The 25477-nt window shown below is 42.6% G+C and overlaps 1 protein-coding gene across 1 annotated transcript in view; it reads right to left on the bottom strand.

Annotated features, from left to right (window-relative positions):
- Window positions 1–4351: 4351 nt before the first annotated feature.
- Window positions 4352–25477, bottom strand: part of AGO4 (argonaute RISC component 4) — a 34455-nt gene continuing 13329 nt past the window's right edge. The window contains exons 4-18 of the mRNA XM_048500148.1: window positions 25236–25417; window positions 24499–24635; window positions 24280–24414; window positions 22417–22504; window positions 21950–22097; window positions 21749–21868; window positions 20263–20391; window positions 19934–20067; window positions 19061–19245; window positions 18650–18809; window positions 16556–16871; window positions 15192–15326; window positions 14349–14450; window positions 10942–11141; window positions 4352–8501 (exon numbers count right to left, since the gene is read on the bottom strand). Of these exons, the coding sequence (XP_048356105.1) occupies window positions 8393–8501; window positions 10942–11141; window positions 14349–14450; window positions 15192–15326; window positions 16556–16871; window positions 18650–18809; window positions 19061–19245; window positions 19934–20067; window positions 20263–20391; window positions 21749–21868; window positions 21950–22097; window positions 22417–22504; window positions 24280–24414; window positions 24499–24635; window positions 25236–25417 (2280 nt within the window). The 3' untranslated portion in view covers window positions 4352–8392. The remainder of the gene's footprint in view (window positions 8502–10941; window positions 11142–14348; window positions 14451–15191; window positions 15327–16555; window positions 16872–18649; window positions 18810–19060; window positions 19246–19933; window positions 20068–20262; window positions 20392–21748; window positions 21869–21949; window positions 22098–22416; window positions 22505–24279; window positions 24415–24498; window positions 24636–25235; window positions 25418–25477) is intronic.

Genomic DNA, 25477 nt, shown 5'->3' with positions numbered 1-25477 from the left:
CAATTATAGATGCTGTGGGTGACCAAAGTACAGTAACTGCGGTAACATCAACACTTTGCAACAAAGAGCTAAGCGGGCGCACCAGATGCAGTTGCAAAAGGTGGCTCAGGCCATAGAAGTTGTTTGGGCTTCTGTTAAGAAGTCTGGATCTAAGCGTGAGCACACACACTCCATGCCCCTAATTGTAATCCTGCTGCTTCAGTTGTGCCACCTAGCAAGAGCTAAGTGGCATTAACGAAATCCAAATCCAAAACCTTTATTAGGCATAAAACCGGTGTGTGGGCATTAACCATTGCGGGAGTTCCCTGTTGAAGCTTTATTCTCAGGCACTTGGAGGCCTAATTCAGGTCTGGACTCCATTGTATGGAGGAGAGGCAGATTAAACCTTCCCTGCCATTTTTCCAACTTCACACCATCTGGAGTGCTGATATTTGCCCCACTTTCCCCAAAGCAGCAAACAGCAAATTACAACTATTGCAGATCTGGAAATCCTGTTGTCTCCGTATGCTGAGATCACAATTCAAACCAGGACCCCACACAAACCGAAGATTATTTATTAACTTCATTTACACCCCACCTTTTGCCCTAATAGGGATCCTAAAGCGCTTGCATAACCTCCATCTTATCTTCATAGTGACGCTATGAGGCAGGTGTGGCTGAGAACATGTAACTAGCTCAAAGTCACCCAGTGAGCTTCCATGGCAGGGTGGGAGTTCGAACCTCTCCTAGATCCTAGTCCAACACTGACTATATCACATTTGAACTTCCCACCTATACTTGTTTAACAGGGTCTGGAATGAACCCAGACCCCCTGTGAATAGATCTGGCAGGGGTCTGCAACCTGTGGCTCTCCAGATCTTAATGGACTGCAATTGCCATCAGCCCCTGCCAGCATGGCCAATTGGAGCATCTGGAGAGCCACAGGTTGCAGACCTCTGACTGCTAGACCCTATCACACCCTTCTTCAGATACCAATACAGAGAGGCTATCACAGTATGAATTAATATGGCATACAACAGGTTGTGGCCAGTTATCAGCAGTGGGGAATGCTGCAGCCATGATCTCTGTTATGATACGAACCCTGGGTGTGTGTCTATTTTCAACCATGAATATTTATTAAAAATAATTTTGTTTCATTTCATGTGCCCCCAGCAACTGCTTTTGACCTCCTCCCTCGCTTTGGTGGCGTTTCTGCGTTTTTTATTGAATTATATCTATTTAATTCTAAAAGTTGTTTTAATGCCACCATCTCAGGGATCCTATTTCAGTGGAAAGACGGCATAAAAATATCTAACTTTCCTACCCCAAACTGTCCATAGCAGCTACCAAAGTAAGGCAACACAACAGAGTAATCCCCCCTCAAAAACAACAGCAGGGTAATACACATTAAATGAACAGCAGCAAGTAGAAGCTTTCCCTTCCTCAGATCCTTGGCTAAAGGGAACTCACTGAATGTGGTACCAGAAAGAAACGGGAGACAAGCAAACCTCTCTGGGGAGGGCATTCTGGAGCTCAGGCACTCAGGTCTTTTAAGAGGTCCTTTCCCTGTGTACCTCTTCTCAGATGGGAAAGGAGTTTCATCTCTAGTAACAGGGAAAACAAAAAGGCAAGTCAATAGAGGTAAAGATGGTACTTTGGATTCCCTGGTTTGGGGTGGGTATGTTGTCTAGCCCCTAGATCTGGAGTTAAGGTGTTTTCATAACACCCCAATGGTCCATAAGAACCCCATCAATGTGTTTGCAGGGAAAAGGGCAAGTCAAGATAGGGAAAAAAACCTGGAAATGTTGCAAGACAAAGTGTAAGCTCTGTTAATCCAGGACACTTGAGCACAAAACTGTGGGAGAACAGCGTCCTGGGACTGAGGAAGCCAGGTGTGGGTCTATTTACATCTACAGACGTGTCCACTCTCACGCATCTCCCGGCTTCCAAGAAGGTGGAGAACGTCCTTGGCAGGAACACACATGGTGGAGTTATTTATAACGGCAGGATGAAATGCATTCTAATTCACTTAACAGCATCACAGGACAGGCCAAAGAATGCTTTTGATATGAATGGGTTTTCAGGCTCACAGCTTCCAAAACCAGCCATAAAAAAAATAAAAATCCAGAAGCCAAGAACTGGATCCAGAGTAAATTTTCCACTAACAGAAGGTACTCCTGTCAGCAAAAAAGAACTTTCCTAAAATGCTGCTCCTGGGTGGGGAGGGCAGAGACAGAAGACACCAAAGAACAAGATGAGGGTCAGATTAGGGGTCTGCGTCAGAACGGGGATGTTGGTGGAAGTTATGCCTCGCCTGCTGTTCAGAAAATGTTTAGTCTGGATCCAACCTCTGTGTGATAAAATTTCATGGAAACCCTTTCCCCACTTCTTTCCTCCTCACCAGGGATTGATAATGCCATTCATGTATTGTAGGGATATAATCTGTTCTAAATGACAAAACAAGAAGACTCAGTCCAAAGAACTACTATAAAGATACCCAAGAACTTTTCCTACCTTTGTTACTACTTTGCTCTTCCAAAGCCTTTGGTCATACCAACATAGGATAGAATTTTTTTTTTAACAGATGGGAAACATGTTCAGCCTACATAAAGCCTTCCTGATGGTTCATTACCAAACTATACCAAACTATTGAAATAATTTTTCAAAATCTGCAGTGTTCATATGAAAGTCAGAGAATTTGCCACTGGAGAATATGCCTTGTGTTAGTCCTACATAAGCTTTTGTGTGGGGGGTGACGTGGGGAAGATGTGGAATGATATAGCCTGATTTTACCAGATCTTGTAAGCTAAGTGGGGTCAATACTTGGAGGAGGAGCCCTCAAGGAGAAACTCTACAGAGGAGGGCAAATAGCTTCTCACTTGCTTTGAAAACCCCTTGCTGGGTCATCCATGACATAGCTGCAACTTGACAGTACATACATAAATTTAGTGGGATACAGCCTGAACATTTCTTCACGCAATGCGTGATTGGTGTTTGGAATATGCTGCCATAGGAGGTGGTGATGGTCACTAACCTGGATAGCTTTAAAAAGGGCTTGGACAGATTTATGGAGAAGTCGATCTATGGCTACCAATCTTGATCCTCCTTGATCTGAGATTGCAAATGCCTTTGCAGACCAGGTGCTCGGGAACAGCAGCAGCAGCATGCCATTGCTTTCACACCCTGCATGTCAGCTCCCAGAGGCACCTGGTGGGCCGCTGCGAGTAGCAGAGTGCTGGACTAGAAGACTCTGGTTCCCGCAGGCTCTTTCTTATGTTCCTTCAAATCACCACATGATCCTCGACCATGTGCCTCCATTGCACCCCAAAGTCTTCAAACCCTTGCTAGGAGACTTTACTCTGGCTCAAGCCACCTCTCCTGCATCCAACTTTTTCGCAGGGTGCACCTACCTCTGTTTGGCAGTTCAGGAGGAAAAGAAAATCCTGCTTTTCAGGGGGCTTTGTGTGCTCAGGAGGTTATTCCATCATCCTCTCATTTACCACTAGAAGAATATTTTACAGGATAGAGAGTTTCTTAGCCAATATGTAAGGGCAAGAGCAGCAATATAGCTTAGTTGTCCAATCCGTAAAATCCTAAGTAGTTTGGCTTGGAAGGATCCAAGTCCTGTGCTGCAGAAACTCTAACCTTCCTTACAGCAAGTAAAGAGCTACATCTGCATTCAAAGCTGACAGTGATGTCCCCCCCAATCATTTGAGCAATGTAACAGCACTCCAAGAGAAAGCCACACAGCCAAATAAACAGTCCAGACTGCTTACTTGTAATGGTTGTCCTTTGAGTGGTCATCTGTATATTCACACTGTTGTGCTTGGCATCTGCGCGGAGTGAGTAAACAATCTGAAAGCTTTCAGAGGTAACATTTAGGCACCAAAGTTTCCTTCACTCAGAGCTAGAGAGATATTCAACTTGTACATGCCCAAACTCAATGCATCTCTTGATTCTCAGTAGATAGAAGATAGCTGGGTTTAGGACTGAACTGACAATTTCCACCAATTTTCTCTTCCCACTGCTGCCCCTCCCTTGTCCCCTTGTCCTCCCTCACAGTCCCCTTGCTCCTAGGAGAATCACAGAGGGAACATTTATGGTTTGTTTATGGTGCTGTTTGGGGTATGCATTAACTAGTTCTTACTGCAATATTTGAGAACAAACTTATTATGCTGTTTATTGTATGTCATACAGTTCCTACTGTACTATTTTAAAATGTTTCTTATCTGCTTTGAGTCTGTTCAAGAAAAGCAAAATTAAAAATAGGTTTGTAGCTATCACATTTGTGAGTTTACATATTAGTAGCTTCCCTAGCATGATATACTAGTCCTGTTTAGACTTCAAATCAGACATTTCTGTTACAAGCAAAAAATATTTCAGGCTATATTTTTATTATACACCAATAAAGAAAACATTTGGCACACAAATGCCTTTATTATTATTTTTGGACACATGAACACAAAATCCCTGCAGGCTAAGAAAAAAAATACATTGCAGTTATACACAGCCAGCAAATTATCTCAGCGAGGGTCTGCTAACCCCTCCCCCAAATAGGGATTGATTTGTTTCTTTCAAAGAAAAAAAGTACCTCGTATTGCTATAGACATACATCCAGTCCAATTTTAATAAAATACAATTTAAAACATTACAAGTCTAACAATATAGAATCAAAAAGAAAAAATACATCAGAGGTCAAAAATGAACAAATGCAAACAAGTTTTACATACAAGTTTCAGGCCCTACACATAGAAATATCACAAAAGTGTCAATAGCAAGGTATAAAGAAAACTCTTTTTACGTGATATTCACATATGTTCTTTCCTCAAATTGCACAAGGGAAAAAACCTTGCAGCTGAAAACAGTATTGATACAATGCCCTCCAAGCTCTCCTTTCCTAAAATGAAAGCAGAGCAACAGCCTTGCTATTGAGCAAGAGAAGGGGGGGGGGATCTACAGCACATCCACAAAGGTGGGGGGAAAGGGGGGGAGCTGTAAGAAGGTACCAGAACAAAAAGGGAGGCCTTGTGTCCACTGGGAGACAAAGGCTTTTGATATAAGGAGATGGGGGGATAGGTACATTTTTGGATCACATGATATGGACTGCGTGGAACAGAGCTGCCACAGCCCAGTAATTATGTCTGTTTGGAGGTCACCTTCTGATGCTAAGTCAAGTCACAGCTCCAGCATAGGAGTCAACAAATTGAACCCCATCTGCCACCCCCACGATCTGCTACAAACCAAACACTTCTGAGAACCCTTTCAAAACAGTGCTGCTCGCAGAAAAGCAGAATAGGTTTTGGGAAGGAGAGAGTAGGAGTTTGCTGCGCTTTGCACACCAGCTTCCCCTTTCCTATGCCTCCCCCTGCACTCCCGTATGCTACATTTGAAAAATCTTTCACAACAGATAGCTAAACAAAAGCCAACAGGCTTTAAACCAAAGGAGGGGGAAAAAAACTAAACACAATCCCAAAACACCCTAAAGAACTACAGCTACAGAATGCACGTCTTCCCATTGATTGACACATGCATAACAATTCAGTCCCTTGGGCAGGGATGTCTCTGACAAGCAGTCTCAGACTCAGCCACACAACAGTATTGCTGCAATCGGACCTTGCAGTTATTAGGCCTGAAGATCTTTTGCTACCTCTCCCCCCCCCGCCCCCACGCTACAATAAAGACTTCGCTTTGAAACACTCCCACCCAAAAGACATCACTGCACTCTTCAGCAATAGCTGAACATTTTTGCACAGAAACATTTCCAATAGAGGGGAGGAAAATAAAGCTTAAAGGAAAACAATTCATGAAAAATTCCAAGAAAGTGCAAAAGTTGGCAAAAAAAGTTTCTCTGTAGAATTTTCTCTTTTTGGGGTGGTGGTAAAATTCATTGTGACAATGCAACGAATAAAAATAAAAAAAACACAGGAGACTCAACAATAGGTATGGTTTGTAATGCACAAGAAAGCTTATTTTTCCCCTGTGACAGAAGACAAAAAGACCATCTGAGCTGGCCCTGGCATTGTTCTTTTCTTTCACGTTGGGTCAGCCAGAACCTGGCTGAGGTTCCTCTGACTGCACAGTTTGATGAAAAGACGGTTTGAGCTAGCCCTGGTGTTGTTCTTTTCTTTCATGTTAGGTCAGCCAGAACCTGGTTGATTGAGGTTCCTCTGTCTGCACAGTCTAAGGTTCACAGAGCTGGCTTCATTGCAGGCAAGCTGATGAAGAACATCTCTATGCCCAGCCTGTGCAAGAGGTACTTGGTGCTGTTACACACCTGCCTGCCTTTTCTCCATGCTGCCCCTCCTAACTTAGCCTAGGTGCCCCACCTGGTGCAACAAAAAACGAAGCCCTACGCCACGCTAAACAGGTGCTTACGCCCGCCAGCTGGTGCCTGGTTCTCCACGTTAGGGCCAGCAGGAGTTCTTGCATCTTCTTCCTGAACAAAGTACTTAGAAAAAAAGGAAAGAAAAGCAGCAGGCTAGCTGAAGCAGCGATTACTCTCCCTTCCCATGTCCTGATTATTACCCAAGTGAGGTATTCTTTTAAAAAGAGAAAGAGAAAGAGAGAGAAAGAGAAGAAGAAACCTAGTATTCCAACCCAACACTAGCATCCCAGCTGAGCTTGCTTTACTCCCATTTCCAAGTGGGAAGAGGAAACTTTAAAAGCCTGTCATCCCCGCACTGGGATATACAACTCTGGAAGGAGCTTCTAAAACTGCTTTACAAAGACTAACTTCAGTGTATTCCTTTGCACAGCTGAAATCAGAGTATTTAGAAATGTAAACTTTCATTTATTTACAAGCTTTGCATCAAAGACTGAAGGAAATCAAAACCGCAGAAGCATACCTGCTGACCTCTGAGAGCTGGTTACAAAACCTCGCCAGGTCAGGACTCCGCACCACCATCTGCCTGTTTCAGAGACTTCAGAGTGCAATTATTGGCAAAATTCAAAATTTTCACAGTGGTGTCACATCACATAGGTTAAAAACTAGGGATTTAAAGCATCTTGCGCTAACACTTACAAACTAGTCTCACTGTAACACTACCACATCTGCAGCTCGCCCCCCCTTCCAATTACGTATTTTAGTGGGAAAGACTCAAGCACATAAAAGAGTCCTAATTTATAGAAACAAGTCAAGATCGGTATTAAATATACACTTCACACATGCTATTGAATGTTTCTGTACATGCCGGCAACCTAAATTCTCAGAGGAATAAAGTTTTAAAATGCTGGTAAAAATCTTCAGATTGCAACTGTCACGCTATACACAGCTGTACATATTGGCAAAGCCTTTCCTATGCGGAACACCCACTTTCCAAGCTTATATAAAAAGGGAGGCAGACCGACCAACGGTGAATATAAAACAGTTAAAAATAATCATTCGTAAAAAGCATGAAGGGAGCCTCTTCTGATCCACTTTTTAAGAATGGTCTAATTTTCTTCTTAGGACAGTTAAGAGTCAACCCTACATGAGAACGGTTGGCTGTAACTCATGTAAAGTTCAGCTAGAAAAGTTACTGCCAGGGTACTTAAAAAAAATATTTATTGCCAAAGTTAAAACCTTCTATGAAAAACAGTATTAAAAATGACTGATTCATCAAACACAGCAGCATAAAATGGGCACTTTTTGTAATGTCTGAAAAAATACCTAAAACTAATCTTTTAGAACATTGTCACTTACTTTTTAAGAGGGGGAAGCAGTTCAGCATTGCAGAGGATACGGCAGCCGAAGCATGTTTTTGTTTAGACCTGCCAAGGGGCACTGCTGTCTGTTTATGCTACACATTCACAGAACAAGAACCACCTAGATGAATTCGCAGTAATAGTGCAATAGCTTTGCAGCCCATGACTGCCAAAAGATTTACAAAAAAGAGGGCTAGGAAAATAGGACAAAGTAAAGCAAAACACCAATACCTCTGGAAGTATACGTGTGTGTTTGTGTGTATGGCCCCCCACATAGCAGAACAGTGGAATAAGATGGTTTGCCATATCTGGAGATTCACTAAGCAGTAGGGAAAGCGGCTCAGGAGGAACTCAGGTTTCTTGATCAGCTTAAAGGGGAACAATGAAGAGATAACTCAAAGTGATTAGCAAAATATTTCAATAAAAACCTTTCGTACCAAGTCCATTTAAAAACTATTTTTTTAAGGATGATCAGCCTTTTGCTCTTTGAGGTAAAAATTCAGTCCGATGCAAAGACAGTCCTTATGAAATTTCTATTCACTGAAAACCACAACATAAAAATGGCTCAATTGCGTGTCTGCATCAGACGTTGCTGCAAATGCTGTTTCAGTACAACCCTCCGAAGAGCCGTTGTTGGTGGCAGCCTCAAACCAACCTGAGCCCTGACCACCAGTAGGAATTGGCGTGCCCACCCAGACTGCTGCTCTCGCCTCAGCTCCTCGGGTACTCATCAGGCAAAATACATTGTGTGCTGGGTGTCGTGATGGATCTGCACTGCCTTGGCTAGCGCTTGAGGGTCACGACCGTTGCTCTGTCCCGACACATGGCTGCCTTCAGCACTGTCAAGAGGAAAAAGACCACCAAGTTAAAAGGCAATCGGTAGAAGTTCAAGCATTTGACAATTCCCACTTGATGGATGATAAGGGACCAGACAGACATTTACCCTAGCCTACCCCACAAGATTACTATGGGGATAAAATGGAAGGGGAAATTATGTAAACTGCTTTGGATCCCCACCGCAGAGAAAAGATATTAATTAAAAAAACACACAATGAGGCATTGTTCCCTGTCTCCTCTTCACTAACCCTAACTTGTCCCAAGTGCCTTGTTCCAGTTAACAGTGTTCACTCAAGATTTGGCTCGGGGGCAGGAGGTGATGTATTTGCTACTGCTCCATCTTGAGAGGGGCCACCTGCTTCCCACACCCATCCAGTTGCCAACACAGAGAAAAGGATAAAGTGCACAAAGTGATTCTCACATGTAGGAAATTTTCACTAGGAAAATTTAAATGTAAAATTAAAATTGAGACCCAGCAGACTCCAGACTTGGCACATTTATTTTTTAAGATTAACTGTCTGAGTTGAAACTTTGGGGGTGGGGGAAGCCTCTTACTAAGCTGGGAAACAGAGCTGCAGGACAGAAAACTTTTCAGCACTTTACTTTTCTGATCCCCTACCGTAAGTCAATTGTTTCAGAAAATCAATAATGAATGGATGCCATTGTTAATACTAGACAAGATTAGTAGTTTCAAAGTTAAAATTATTCCTAGGAATTGTATAAAAGAGTACATGTATATTTACTGATGTATAAATGGAAGTAGGGGAGGTACAACCACAAATACATCCTTTAAAACAGTCAATAAAAACATCCATAAAAAATCCCCACCCACCCCAATTTAAAAAAATGATCAAGTTATAAATTCACCTGATTTGGCAGTACAGATCAAGTCAAAATCAAAACTAATGTTCTATTTGTCTCCCACTCGTATGATAAAAAACTGTGTGGAGCTAGCAAGTACTGCTATGTTGAGTGGGAGTGAGCCGAGATCCCCCAGTAACCTCTGCAGAACAGCATTAAATTCTGGTGAAACAAATTAGTCCATAGCATATATTGCGTTTTTAGGTGACTTAAAATTAGCATACCAACAGTTTCCAATGCCTTCCCCTTCTCTGCCTTAAATGATGTAAAGGAAACATCCAATATAATAACTGCATAAAGCTTAGGATTTATTGGAATTTTACATTTAAACCACACTGGACTGATTCTTCTTCTAATCTTGTATTGCAATTGAGGTGCCTTAATAGGTATTAGGAAATGAAGTTCTCATGAAGCACTTTTAAAACTTTTGGGTACTAAATGCAAGTTTAAAAATCAGATCACGCTTTATGTAGGGTTGTGGATAATGTTCCAATTCATATTTTTCTAGGAAACCCACACAACTGGTGGGAGGACTTGATTACTAAGCATCATTTGCTCTGACCCACAGCTCTTAAAACATTCTTTCATCCATTCATGTGTTGAGAAAGTGTTGAGAAGAACCTGGATCTAGGAGCATCACAACTCATCTTTCTGCTCCTCCCAATGTTGGACTTACTCAGCTTCACATCAGGCAGGGCACCCACACACACCTGCGCCCAACCCTCAATACCAAACAGCTCAGTAAGATAGGGAGAAGGGCCCCACTTCATCAACATTGTTGGCTCTTCTGGAGGAAGAAGTCTGACCCTCCTATCATTCAAATTCTGATTTTGTTACCTCTGTACTAGAAGGAGAAATGGGACTTTATGCAAGGACATATTTGCAGTCAGGGGTAAAAGAAAGCGTATAGCAATACATGGGAAGCATGATACCAAGTTCTGCTTGATTCTGAAAAGAACTCTGAAAAAGTCCTCTGCAACAGGGGGCAAGACACACTTTCTTCAGTGACTAGGAGTGACTCACTCAGGCCTGAGACAGAGCTCATTCCTATCCTTGTCACCAGGAACAACTCCTCATTATGCCAGAAATTTAATCCAAGATCTTTTTATAAGCAGTGCACCTTCTCCACTGAGCTGGGCTCTTACGGAAATATTCCTAACCCAAAGTTTGAACAAACACTCTAACTGCTGCTTCTCAGAAGTTCCATGAACAGGGGACTATTTCTCCAGCTGCGCTCTGCTCATGCTACCATCTCTCTCCTTAACCAGAGCACTTGCAAGCTAAGACATAATTCCATGCTACAATGTCCTTCAGAGAGGACAGGTGCATAAATGTTGCCTGTATAGCAAGGGCAAAAAGCAAGCAGTGTCCTACTGTAGATCCCTAATTTTGAAGTGGAACATTATGCCTTTCCTCCAAAACAATGTAGGTAGGACACACTGAAGAACTTGTTGAAATCCATGATGAAAAAAGGGTCATGAAGGTTTGAGATTACCATCTGCACAGATTAAAACCTAACGGATTCTTGACACCATGCAACAGAAGCACGTATTTTGTTCCAAGCCCCCAGTAACTCCTCACCTGTCATGGTCTTTATCCACAAGATGGTACCTTGCCCTAAAAGCTACCAGCCTGGCATAGTATGCTGGAGCAGGGATTGAGACAGACCGTGTGCACCGGACATAAGTGTGACACAGCTGGTATGTCAACAGTTGTAATTCATCTGCAGTGAAGCAGTTGTCATCCCACAAGACTTGATAGTGAGAAGGGCGGCTGGTTCCCTGTGGAGAAGGAGAGCCATAAATCCATCACCAATTGAAAACAATGACAATGCATAAGAGAGATGACTCAGGTACCTGATAGTGACAGGTATTGCCCCTCCTTTCTGAAGTGTGCAGTTTGCACATTCAGGGACTGAGAAACAGATTTTTCTGGGGAAAATGTCAATTTGAAGATGAATCCTATTAATTAAGAATAACGAACAAGTGTAGTGTGGTAGTTAGTGTTGATCTGTAGCCTGGGAGACTTAAGTTCAAATCATTCCTCTTGTATGGAAGCTTTCTGGGTGACCTTCAGTGAGCACTGTTTTTTTAATTGATAAAGACTTATACTTTGCTTCATGATCACTTCTCTAGGCAGCTTACACAGGCTAGAAACAATTAAAAATAACAATTAAAACAATAAAAATAACATTAAAATAACCCCACTGTGACGAATGCATTCAGCCTGCATTCATGTTACAGGGTGGACCCGCCCCTAAAGAGTTAAGCCCTGGCCAACCCTGATTGGCCAGAGGAAAATAGGCGCAGAGTATAAATTCTGTCAGCGAGAGTGCTGAAGGTTCTTTTCTGTGGAGTCTTAGGACTGTTTTGGCTCTGTGAGAGCTTATGTGCCTTCGGGTACTTTCTAGTGACAGAGTGAGGAGAATCCGGAGAGATCTCTCACTGCTGTGGTTTAGGAGTAGCTGAGGAGGCTATTCCAGTATCAAATACCCTGAGTTTGGAGGAGTGTGTCCGCCCTCAGGGGTTTATTTTGTGGGTGTGAGGGTAAAACCTCAACAGAAACATCTTTTTGTGAAATAGAGCCTAAAGTGAAGTGCCTGAAACCGTTACGCTTAAAACCAAAACATTATTTCTTTGAAACCGCTAAGCTTAAGACAAACTGACTTTAGTAACAGTTAAGCTTAAGCGAACTCTCTGCAACCATACGCTTTAAGAAACATTCATTGTCTGTAACAGCTAAGCTTTTAAGAAACAAAAGTACTTTGAAACCGTTAAGCTAAAAACAAAACTTTCTCTCTGAAACCAACAAGCATAAAACCTCTCCAGTTTACCTGAGAAGCCTTTGTGAAGCCAGCAAATAAAGTTTAAGTGTTTTTGTTCAACTTTAAAACCGTTCCAGTCTTCACTTATTTTCCTGTCTGTGTCTCTGTGTTCCCCAGTCCGGGTGGTGTCCGTTTAAAAAAATCAGTTTTTGTGGGCTTTAATTTATATTTTTATGGTGGCAGCGAAAAGTATATTTTGGTGGCAGCGCAGAAAAGCAGAAGATATAAGCGCCCTACGTTACACCCACCCTCCAGACCAGCAGCTGTGGAGGGGCTTTCCAGGGAGGCTAACCGAATGCCTGGATGAAGAGAAAGGTCTTTGCCATTCGCCCGAACCCATAAAGGGTAGACGAATGGCGGACCTCCAAAGGGCTGCTATCCCAAAGCCTGGGGGCAATCACAGAGAAAGTGAGTGCTCCCGCCCCCAGACCTCAGCAGGGGGAGGCATCACTAGGAGAGCTTCCCCCTGTGACTTCAGTGCCTGAGCAGCTCCTTCAGGTCATTGTCAGCACCCTGAAGTGGACATATTGATGACACTTGACTCCAAATCCCCTAATTATCTCACTCAGCAGCTTCATGTAGATGTTGAACAGCATAGGGGACAGAACTGAACCCTGAGGAACTCCACAAGGGAAATCCCAGGACAGCGAGCATGAGTCCAGAGTCTTCTGGAACTGATTCCAAAGGTAGGAGAAGAACCACTGTAACACAGTGCCCCCCAACCCCACTCTCCAAGGCTGATCCAGCAAAATACCATGGTCCATGTTATTAAAAGTTGCTAAGAGATCAAGGAATATCAATAGTATTCCCCCCATCTCTCTCCCAATAAAGATCATTCAGCAGGAGCACCAAGACCATATCTATGCCATAACCATGGCTGAAACCAGACTGACATGGTCCAGAAAATTATTTTTTCCAAGTAAGCCTACAGCTGTGCCGCCACCAGAGTTTCCAGGACCTTGCCCAAAAATGGGTTGTTGGCCACTGGATGATAATTGCCCAGCACTATTGGGTTGAAAGTGGGGTGAAAGGTACACCAGCAGCTGCCCCAACTTGTGTTCCTGGCCAAGCACCAAGAACTCACTCTATACTGGCCACAGGACAGTAGGGTCATCTGGTGAGGGTGATGGAATCTCTATGGATCACAGCCATTTCCTCCACCAGCTTAAGCTGATGCTGCACACAGTAACCCCCTCAGGCCAGCGGACTGGATGACACATACCCTTGCTCTTCCAAGGCTTGGGGGTTGGGGGCACAGCAGAAGGGGTGACAGCATAGAGAAGTCTACAAACATCTACGTCCCCTTCTCTGAATCCCAACCCCATAGTGCCCTCTGCCTCGCAGTATACGGTTTTCAGGTTCCCCCTCTTCCATGCCCCCCAATAAACCAACCTGCTGACCACAAATACTATGCCCACCAGATTAAACACTATCTTAGACTACGCTAGCTGGCAGGCGGCCCCCTATCTCCCACTCGAAAGAAGAATGCTGGGAAACCATTCTCCTATCTCCCACCCAGAATTACAGTCCAATCTCCCACAGCTATCCTCTCACCTCAGCCCTGTGCAGCACCAACACCAACCACCAGCCACAGTGTTGAGGGGAGCAGATCAGGGGGTCTCCCCTCTATACCCAACTGCTGGCCAAAGACACTCCCTTCCAATCTCCCAAGAAACCACCCATAACACCCTACTTCACCCCTCAAACCCATATTTTTTTAAAGAGAGGTCCACCTTGGCCCCAGAACCAGTGTGCCTCTTGCAATCATGGTGAACCGAACAGCCTCCCCCTGCAGCAGGTGTGATTTGTCAGGGCTGAGTAGAGCTACAGCCTTCCTCTCCCCTTCACAACAGCAGAAGCACCAGCAAGAGGAACCAGCGGGCCTCTTGTAGGCACAGCAAGCTACTACTTTGGGCCCTCACTGGGGAGAAAGACAGCCTATCAGTGAAGTCAATAAAACAAAAAGGGATAATTGCACTGGCTTCCAGAAGGCACACCTGCTGTATTCCTACTATGTTAAAAGAATCTACTCCTGCATTGGGACCTCTCAAAATACACATCAATGACTTAACTGAAAAGCTGCTATTACTGTATTGCAGCCTCAACAATCGTGAAGCTGGGAGCAAACCATCAGCTACTGAGAGGCAGTAAGAATGCTGCTTACCTGAATCCCTGCATGGCTACAGAGGTAAAAGTCGAATTCAGAGGGGTGTGTTATAGTGCTGTCCACAGTTGTCCCTGCTGGAACATTTCCGCTTTTCCCAACCTATTAGATTCACTGAATTAATAAGCAAATCCATCTTTGTTCACAACGCAGCTTTAGAACTGGATCAATGTAGGGGGGTGGTTTTGGTTGTTTCTTTTTTAACTTCCTCCTTGGCCTGAGCAGCGACATGCACTACAAAAGCTCACCTTATATCACCAGGCTAGGAAAGGGGGCTGAGAATCAATTCCTGAACAGCAGCCAGCCAGTTCATTTCCACATAGACCTTTTGGCTCATACATGAGGCACAGCCAGAATAACAATATCCAGGAACACTGGTGTGAAGTATCAGCTGAAATAACTCACAACTGTTCAGTTGGGGTGGTATTTCTGGCCTTTCTTCACCACCTTTCAAATCCGTATGACAACCATATCTGGCTATTTTACAAACAGGCATTACAAGTTATACCTACTACTGCAGTACTGCAAAGATGCTACACTGCTGGGTAGAATTTGCAAATGTAGCTTCAGCCTCTAAGCAAGGTTATCGATGCTCAGTGTGGCCTTCGGGCTGGTTGTAATGGATCAGAAGTGACTTAATAGCAATGTGGCTGAAAGAAGCAATCTAAATAAATTTCTGCTAGTGTCTCATCACCACCTATTGCAGCACAAGAAAAATCGACCTTAGGAAATACACATGCACTTCCCACTTTTCCTTCAAAAAGTTACATGCCACCCTCCTGCACATTTGCAGTCTTCAGAAGGTTCTGCTCCCCCCCCCTTTCCAAACATTGCATTACATACCCTTTCCGTCTTGTCAGCACAGAAAAGTCTTGTGTGATGCCTTTTCTGAACAACAATGTAAGTGATTCCTGGTCTATAGTCTTCCTCCAAACTGATGCAGGCCTTCCGGATTGCTATGAGTTCTGGCCAAGCTACCTAGAAATTTTGAAGGCTAACATTAAGACTGCTCAACCGGATTGTGAAAATACTTTAAACTGGATTCCCAGTGTAGACAACAACACACAACTTGCTGATTTCTGCAAAGGAAACAGGTAAGGGATGTTTCCCTGTTGATCACATATAGTATCAAGCAGAAACGGCTCATCAAGGTTTAAAAATCACAAGATGTACGTAGATTTCTCACTACCATCAAGACAGACTGCCAGGATATGGCAGAAATAGCCAGGGAAGCAGCTTAATTTATGCAAGGGATCCGTCCTTTCTGATAGCAATAGGCTTCCTTACCTAAGAATAAGGCAAAATCTACTGCAAAGATTAAGCCCTCTCCCAGGCAGTGAAGGAGTTCACAGATTTAAGAATGAAAAAGCCAACAGGAATGCTTTCCACTAAACCATACCCTAGCTATATAACAGCAATTTCGTCTTTATGTTTTACATGGTAGTAGTAGCACCAGGCCTCTCTTGGCATATAAGACAATGTGGGTAAAATACAGAGAAAAAAAAACAAAAACCAGATTTAAAACAATCCCCAAAGAGAATAACAAAGAATCTCTTAATAACAGAGTGACACAGCAAAGTTAAAAAAACAGAACTATCCTTTAGGGTATATAATTTCTAGTAAAAACTTGACCACCAGTTCACAAACTACAAGATCAGGGTTATTTAGCAAGTATAAGAACTTTTGAGTATCTGAAATCCTGCCACAGTTCAAGGGAAGAGTATTTGCATATTTTCTCCTCATTCCCCCAGTGGAAGAGGGAATGAGTGAAAGTTTCCAGTTGAGTTGAGTTACAGGAGCAGAATCTCTTAGCGCCCTCTATTTTTTAAAATCTACCATATAGCAGCGCTGAAGGCAGAACACTGAACACAGCCAATGATATGGCTCTCCTAAGGCTAGGGTTCAGCATTACACATATATAATCTGCTATGGATCCCCGTTTAAATGGTATCGAGGAGCTAAGGGGTGAACATGTTTTGGATGCAAATAGGTTTTGAGATTCTGTTTCTAGTAACCTTTCTTTCAAACTGTTATAGGATTCAGCATGGGACAACCCAAGGATTCAATAAAAATGGCATGTGTTTTACACAAGTTCAGGCAAACTGCTTCCCTCAGGAAAACCATGGCATTATTGCTTTGCTAGAGCTTCACAAGTTGGAGGAGACAGAAACACACACACACTTCAGCAAATGTTCACTGACCAATACCTGCTTCATCTGCCCTTCTGACACTCCTCCCCTGTAGTAGATAATCCGTGTGGGCTTGAAACGAGTGGATTTGTAGAACTGGATCAGCAGTTCTCGCACCATGTTGGTCAGGTCCTGGATCACCTCCTGACTGTATAGAAGCTCCTGGGAAGTTTCCTGGCGAGAGGTCTGAACCCGCACCGTAGCACAGTAGCGACTGGGATGGCCATCCATGCTGCCTACTACAGCAGCAATGGAAGGCTTCTTCCCATCCCCAGCAGGCGGGTGAGTGACATCTGCTCCCAGGAAGATCACTGGCTGCTGGAACACAGAGGGCCTGTTTAAACGGACAAAACAGGAAGGGGTTAATTTGGAAGTTCAGAAAAGACAACCAGCTGGACAGTATATTCTACACTTCCAGCTTAAATTAGGTATTTATTCACACAAATTTAGCCCAAACAGACTCAAAAATAAAGTCCAGTGTCCCAACAACAATATTTTCTAGTGGCTAGAAGTGTGGACTTGTAAGTCTGTTCCAGCAGTTCAGCAACTGACCAAGCAAAACAAGAAACTACACTACTTTTGTTCTGGGTTCAAGTCAACAGAAGTCCAGTATCTGGCTTCATACAACTGAGCCAGCCAGCACAGTTATGTTTCAGAACATTAGTTTATTTGAATTCATAGCTTTCATTTTTAAAAAGTCTCTAGCCCATTCCACTTTGGAGATACAAGGGGAAAGGCATCGCTCTGCAAAGAAAAAGGTCCAGAGAATTTTTAAAGAAATGAAACCTGGGAATTCAGAGGAACTTGAAGACAGTGGTAATAATGTTATATAATAATGCCATAATATTATATAATATTATATACTGACATGATATTCAAATTGCCAAGTTATAGACCAAATAAAGAAGCCCTCCAGTGACTGGGGGTAGGGAATGACTGCCTTAAGGGACTGGATCAAATAAAATGGGGCTGGTTTGGGGAGAAGCAGGAAGGTCTGGACATCATCTTTGTCATGTGGGCCCCACCCCAGATTTGACACAGCAGTGGCGTAGGAGGTTAAGAGCTCGTGTATCTAATCTGGAGGAACCGGGTTTGATTCCCCACTCTGCCACCTGAGCTGTGAAGGCTTGTCTTGGGAATTCAGATTAGCCTGTACACTCCCACACACGCCAGCTGGGTGACCTTGGGCTAGTCACAGCTTCTCGGAGCTCTCTTAGCCCCATCTACCTCACTGGGTGTTTGTTGTGAGGGGGGAAGGGCAAGGAGATTATTAGCCCCTTTGAGTCTCCTACAGGGCAGAAAGGGGGGATATAAATCCAAACTCTTCTTCTTCTTCTTTTACAAACATTGGAGCAAGATAAGTTTGGGAAAGGCTGCAGGAAAGATGGCGAAAAGCCAGGAGGAGCATGGATACACCATGATGTTGGAGGGAAGGGGCTAAGGAAAAATCCTGCTTCAAAACAGCACTCATGCCAGGGCAAGCAGCCTGTCACAACTGTAGCATGAGAGTAAGAACCAAATAGTGTGCTGCACCGCAGTCAAATAAAGCAACCAATTTGAATTAACCTTGCGTATCAATTCAGAACAGCACATATCTGTTTAGAACTGAATGTTTTGCACAGAACTATACATTCAGAAACCGATAGCTAGAGAAGGAAAGACTGTGGCTTTATTATAATTCTTCTGGTGCAATTCTGTTCAGTTACACACCAGTCTAAGTCCACTGATTTAAATGGGCTTGGAGTAACTCTGCACAAAATTGTGCTGCTAGTAATCTGCTCTACATGTAGTGACAGGGAAAAAATAAGCTGTTATATAGAAAAGTGTGTAGTTCTGGCCACCGTATAGAGGTGAAACCAAAACGAAGGAAATATTTTTTTGGCCCTTGAACAGTAATAAAGATGAAACCAAGATAGAGATGTGGTTCTGCGCACTTTTATGCGAGAAATTATGCATCTAGCATATTTTAGATAAATCAGAAAGTATGATCTGCAGAACCAGCCGTTTCAAGTTCTTGCACTCTAAACCAATAGCACTGGTAGGTACACCAAAATCTATTGGTACATACCTACTACATTCAGACATTTCAACGAAGTTTAAATGCAATCTGACCTTTGATGCGGTACAAGAACATTATTTATTCCTCCAAGCTTTGCATTGATCTTCAAACAGAGGTTTGACAGAGTCTGTGGTGAGGTTTTGACAACATTCTTCACCTGAACGCACTGGGTCGCCATGCCTAGGAGTGTATCCCCAACACGCTTGACCTCAGCTGAAATTAAAAAGTAACCTTACATGATATTCCACCACTTTGGGGATAGCCAAACTAGATACTCTATTCTCACACACATTAGGACAAAAACGTTCTTTTATTAACAATGGTTTATGTATGCATATTGCAAATGGAAAGGCTATGTCCATCAATCAAGGAGAAATCATTATGCACATAATACGAGTCACAGTTGATTGTACTAGTACTGTTGGTTAAGTTAACAGTTATCTCATCTCCCCTCCCCCCCTTACCATAAACTGGTGTCTTTCCTGGGAGGATCACGACTATTAGCTGCAAGCCAACGTAAGTTAACTTCAAATGTTTGAACATAGGCTCCACGCTGTCTGCACCCTGAGCATATTTACAGAAGCACGGCTGTCCTTGGATCGGCATCCCTGCATCCTTGGAGATCTTCCGCAGCTGGTCGGTAAAACTCCTAAACAACAATTCAGATGTTGAAGTCACAGGCAAAGCAAGTCAACGGTTCCAAGTCCAATAGGTTTTCCATCAGTACTATGGCATTGTGGTTAGACAAGCTCCTGGACGAGAAGTCTTAACAAGTCAGCTATGAGGAGAAGTCTTAACAGTCATTAGCCATAGTTTCTAATAGGTACAGCAAAATACATTGACAATGCTAGGGGCAGCCATCTTTCCTTTGGTGCATGCTGTCACCTAGTTAGCCACTGTTAGACACAAGTGTGAGATAAGACGAGCCCTTAGTGTGATCCAGCAAGGAATTTGTAAGCTTTTGACTTGCAATTTTTCACAATTTGTAAATTGTGAATAAAATTTGTATTGGCAATACAAATGTGGCTTTAGGAAAGAACTTTGATCACTAGCAGCATTCAGAACCTTCAAAATGGTTTCAGAGGATAGCCACAGAACAGTTAGATTTAAGTCCAGTAGCAACTTAGAGGTGGCCAAAAAGGGTTTCAGGGTATAAACTTTCTGGAGTCAAAGCTCCTTTCTTCAGACAAAGGTTACGTGCTGTTTGAAATATAATCCAAAATAAATGTAGACTTCTATGTATTCAGTTCACTGATTTACCCTTCACAGTATGATTGCTACCAGCACAAAACTGCTCAATGAAAAATTACCACTGTTCAAAATACTAAGTTACTTACTTTAACAAGTCTTCCCGGCATTGCTTCTGAGGAGCGAAGCAGGCAACAGCCCAGACTTTAATCTCAATGCCAGCGTAGAATTGCTTTCCTCTCATATCCCAAACACCTTGATTTGGTGTAGCAACAGTCTTGTTCTAAAAGAAGATTTCAAAATAAACTTCTTCCAAAAATATTTCAGCAGATGTAAAAATGAACAGTTGGTTCATATGTTCAGTAATTTAGAACCAACAGTTACCAGTCCCAGATTTGAGCATTCAGAAATGCAACTGGTAATTAAATGCTGCCTGTTTGTATAGTGCCCAATTTCAGGAAACCTGTTGCGAACTTACCCGACCTCCATACTGTAACATCGGTGCAGGCAACACCCTGCCTGTCAGCTCTGTCATTTCATTATGGACAACAATCCCAAATTCTTTCAGATATGGATCAGGTCCACCTACCATACTATTACTCTTCACCTGGAGATAAGAGAGCACTCATGAGCACAAAGTCTTCCATGAATATTCAATCTGTACAAGCCAGGCTTAAGACCAAAGCCAATTAATTCCATTAGTTTCCTTGATCCTTAGATTCTTTAGCCACAGATCACAAACACCGTAGATCAGTCTCAAACAACGATCAAACACAGACACACAACACAAACACAGGACATCACAAAATCAGATTATTTGAGATCCAGAATGCTGAAGTGGTTAATAGTGTCAGACTATCACATGATACAGAAACAGAACAGGTGAAAACACGTATGAGTAAATGGATGAAAAACTTCAAGGAAGAGGTACCTTTCCAACAATGGGAATGTTTATGGACAAAAGGAATAAAGTTCACAGCTTGTCAAACCTTGAGGGAAAACTGGTACAAGATGTTCTACTGTTGATATATCATTCTGAAATAGGTTGACATAATGAATAAGAATTCCAAAGGCATATGTTGAAAATGTAAAGAAGCGGATGGTTCCTTTTACTATATGCGGTGGACATGTAGGAAAGTGAATATATTGAAAAGAGATACATACAGAAATACAAAAAAATTAAATTTGCTATGTTGCTTCCTGGCCACCAGTTGTATTCCCATGCATGCGCTGTAGAAATGCTTTAGCATCGCTGATTCATTGTTAACAAAAAAAGTGGGTGGGTGGGGGAGCCAGGTACAATAAATTTGGAGAAGCTGTGATGTGAGGGATCAAAGAAATGGCAGAGCAAGTGCTGAAATTGACATTTGGTGACAGCACAGAGGGTATGGAAAACGGCCTGTGGTTTTGACAAGAAAAATAAAAATTTTCAATATGCTCACACTGAAGGAAGTCAACTGGGAAACATTTCAGCGAAAAGCAACACTGTAAAAGTGTTTTCAGGTACAAAGGAGGAAAAGTGTTTTGGAAAAGTTTCCAGGGGAAAAACAATGAGGAATTCTACAGAGACAATGTTTTATTTCCAGTCTGAAAACGTCAAAGTGGCACATGCAGAAAAGGCCACTCTCAGCGTAACCTACATCACAGGGTTGCTGAGAGGATAAAACAGGAAGGAATATAAGCTGCTTGGGTCCCCTCTGGGGAGAAAAGCAGAGCATAAATGAAGGGGGGAAGGCAATCACCAAAGTCATAGTTGACATCAACACACCTTACATGCTCCAGACCACTCAAATGGGCGCACTTGAAAAACAGCCCCTCCATATGACAAACCCAGTGAGACCAGGAATGGCCGCTGATGCTGGACCCAAGGAAGCATTTGGAACAGTGAAGACAGTCCTTTTGTGAGAAGCACATTGTGAGGGCAACAGATTTTTTTTAAGTGAACACAAGCCAAAGTTACTCACCAGTCTACTAATTTCTTCCTGCCTATCAGGTGCAGACCGTGCTGTTGCCTTGATCATAGTTGACGTCTGATTGTCTGTTAGTTTCTTGATACAACGCTGGCCTGCCACTATATTACATACCTAGAATCAGAAAGACAGCATGATGGGGAGCATGTTGCTATGTAATAGATTTGAAGAAGTCAAACTGCCAAATTATTTTACCTCAAGGGGTAAGTACGTATGTTTCTGTTCCTGCCCTACTTGGAGGCATGGAAGATGAGGATATTTCAACTGGAGACTGTACTTCTGCTTAAAATACTGAGCTACTGTACATTCCATAGCCTGTCCATTTTCCAACTGCAAAGGGAACCTGGAGAGAAGATATATTGATCTGATCATTTTTCATTAGTGGTAAGTCTCCTTCTATATAACTTGAATATTATTTTCTGACATCATACATTTTGAATTACACATCTAATTTAATGCAACATTTTGGTCTTGGGATATTTGACAACGCAAGATGTCAACTTAAATTTGTTTAGTTATACTATATCTTCATAAGTCTCAACAAAAGTTATCCATTGCAAGAGGAGTACAAAAGGTACGACCAACCTGAATTTTAAAACTAATGCATAGGCATTCTTTTCAACTCCCAAATTTAAAAGAACAGCAGGAATGACTATACTTACGTTTGGTGGCTGGCTGGTCGCCTAGTAACATTGCAAACTCTATATTTTCTCTTCATCTGGCCACAGTGAGTAACCTCTACTTTTAGACCTACAAATTCAGGGCAGGAAATGAGTTGGTGGTATAGTTTGGTCTCTGATATAGCATGCCAGGTACACAAATCTTCCTTTCTTGATAAATAAAAGCCACTACAGATATTACAGGGCTACCATAAAGCCTACTTAACATGGATTTATCTGCCTTAAAAGTCCAGGACAGATTACAATCTCAGTATCATAAGGTATACAAGATCAGACACATAACAAAATATACAACAAAGTTCTTAACTTACTGCAAGATTAGCACAAGGTACCATATAAGCCCAAATAAAAAAAATCAGAAACTTCTAAAAGGGTGCTGAAGTTAGTGCACTCTGCAGAGGCGTTCCTCCCATTGGGCAAAGTGGGCAGCTGCCCAGGGCGCCACCTTGTGGTGGGTGACAAAAATGCAGGTTCGTTTGTGGGGGATTTTGTATTTTCAGTGTTATTCTGTTTTTGGCCTGCAGGGGGCGCAGATTTTAGGCTAGCAGCACCAAAATTTCAGGGATTTTTGGGAGACTCTCCTGAAGATATGACCCGGGTTTGGTGAGGTTTGGTTTAGGGAGTCCAAAGTTATGGACTCCCAATGGGAGTGCGCCCATCCCCCATTGTTTCCAATGGGACCTAATAGGAGATGGGGGTTACACTTTGAGGGTCCATAACTTTGGACCCCCTGAACCAAGCTTCACCAAACCTGGGTGGTATCATCGGTAGGGTCTCATGAAGATACTCTGAAATTTTGGTGCTGCTATCTTAATAATTGCACCCCTGACAACAGGCACCCCCTAAATTTCCCCAGATTCTCTTTTTAAATCCACTCCCTTCCTGCCAATGCTTGTTTTCTTTCTTTCTTTTATTCTCTCAATGCCTAATAAAAGAGGAGGAGGTGGTGGTGATGGTGGGGGTGGCGTCGCTGTTGTTGTTGTTGAATCCACCCCCTTCGGCATGGATTTAAAGGGAGAATCTGAGGTCCCCAGTTTTAACATTGAAAGGAATGCTATTTCAGGGTTGGGGAGAATCCACCCAAAAATAGCATCACTTTCAATGTTGTTTAAACTGGGGACCCCAGATTCTCCCTTTAAGGTGGATTTAAAAGGAGAATCTGGGCTCCCTAGTTTAAACACCATTGAAAATGATGCTGTTTGGGGGTGGATTCCAGCATCACTTGTTTAAACTAGGGAGCCCAGATTCTCCTTTTAAATCCACCTTAAAGGGAGAATCTGGGGTCCCCAGTTCAAATAACATTGAAAGTGATGCTGTTTCCTCCAATTGGGGGGCCTGGATACACCACCATAAAATGTTTTCATAGAAGTAATAAAACGTTTTGAAAGCATTTTGAAAATGTTTTCCAAAAATTATTTCTGCTGTGTGGCATGGCCCATTGCTGTATTCAGATTTGTGAGTTGGGGGATGTTCTATAATGTGATGGTGACTTGAAACGACCTGGTGGAAAAAATCATTGTTTGGTCAAGGGTGGGGGAGAGTGGCCGTTCATGGGGCATCAAACTCAGGTTTTGCCCAGGGCTCCAGTTTGCTTAGGTACGCCTCTGGCATGACTTATGAATAAATAGATTCCACAGAATAAGCAACAGATTTTGTATATTGACAAATAATTCAGACATATACCAAACTGTCAAATTATGGCTAGTGGACCCAACATTCATTTCCAGTTACAAAGATGGGAATACACAAAAGTGGTGTTTTTTTTTTACAGAAATCATGCTACTGGTTCACCATTTATCCCATTCAACAAACATAAATATGTTTTGTTTAATTCAAAACACTCACCTCTAATTTCTTTGGTAAACTTAACACGCTGGGAATCTGTAAGAGGTTTTGTTTGTTCATTGATGTTCTGAATGTCCAACACCTCACACATGAATTCAATAATAGGTTGGGCACGGTAGAAAGCAGTTGCTGATACTACAAGAGGAATGGGAAAAGGATACTAAGACCAAGTTGGTCGAAAATGTTTACAGTAACTTAAACAAGGCAGTTCTCACGTACCATCTATGTTGAGCATCATATTCCACATAGCAGGTCTTACAGATTGGTGAAATCCAAACCACACTTCCCGGCCACCTCCCAGAGGGTGATAGTAGCCTTCTGGGGGAGAGAAGAACGAACGGCCCACTGGAGTGTACCTAGTTAGAAGGAATTCCAGAGTAATGGTTTGGTTAGTCCATTGCAACAAACATCAGCAAGAAATCTTATGGCACTTCCCAATTACCACAGAACAAGCCTTTGTGGATTACAGTCATTTTATGAATCTGACTAAATAGGCTCTAGACTGCAAAAGGGTAGTCATGTTAGCTGCATCAAAATAAAACAAAATGGTATGTTAAGAGACTAACAGAATGGTACCTTAAAGACCAAGGGTACCTTAAAGATTAACAAAATTTACTTCAATGTGTTTTTGTGACTTACAGCTAATAAAACAGCATTTAAGGTGCTGCAAGACTTCTACTAGTTTCTAGTGAGAATGGGTGAGTTTATACATTGCGTTTCACTTCTCAGATAAACTTTACACACAGGAAGGAGGCTGAACGTGCTCAAAGTGTTTGAGATACTCTGTCAGTGTTACAGTTGACAGAGCAAAGTATATAGAACAAATTTTCAGACTCTAGTTCATTGTAAATACCTAAGGTTTTTTGATTCACCAAAATAATGTGAGAGGTATGTCACAAAAAGACACAGCTGAACTAGATTCCTTTCCAGAAAGAGCAGACATCAGAAGAGCTCACCTCATAGAGGGAAGGTGCCGGGTAATGACATCAAGTGCCTGCACAGAGTCTTCTGGGACTTCATTCAGATGCCCTGCCAAAGCTTCCAAGAGCAGCTGAAGGCTGACCACAGACACCCATTGAATCGACACTTTAAAGGTTTGGTCTTTTCCTTCACCTGGAAGAGTAACCTCCATGTCCACCTGAAGGAAATAAAATCATGAAGTATTATTAAGCCATATGGCTAATACAGAGTCAAGATT

The sequence above is a fragment of the Sphaerodactylus townsendi genome, linkage group LG06 (genome assembly GCF_021028975.2).
Source record: "Sphaerodactylus townsendi isolate TG3544 linkage group LG06, MPM_Stown_v2.3, whole genome shotgun sequence".
Classification (NCBI taxonomy): domain Eukaryota; kingdom Metazoa; phylum Chordata; class Lepidosauria; order Squamata; family Sphaerodactylidae; genus Sphaerodactylus; species Sphaerodactylus townsendi.
This window is presented reverse-complemented; position numbering and strand designations above follow the sequence as displayed.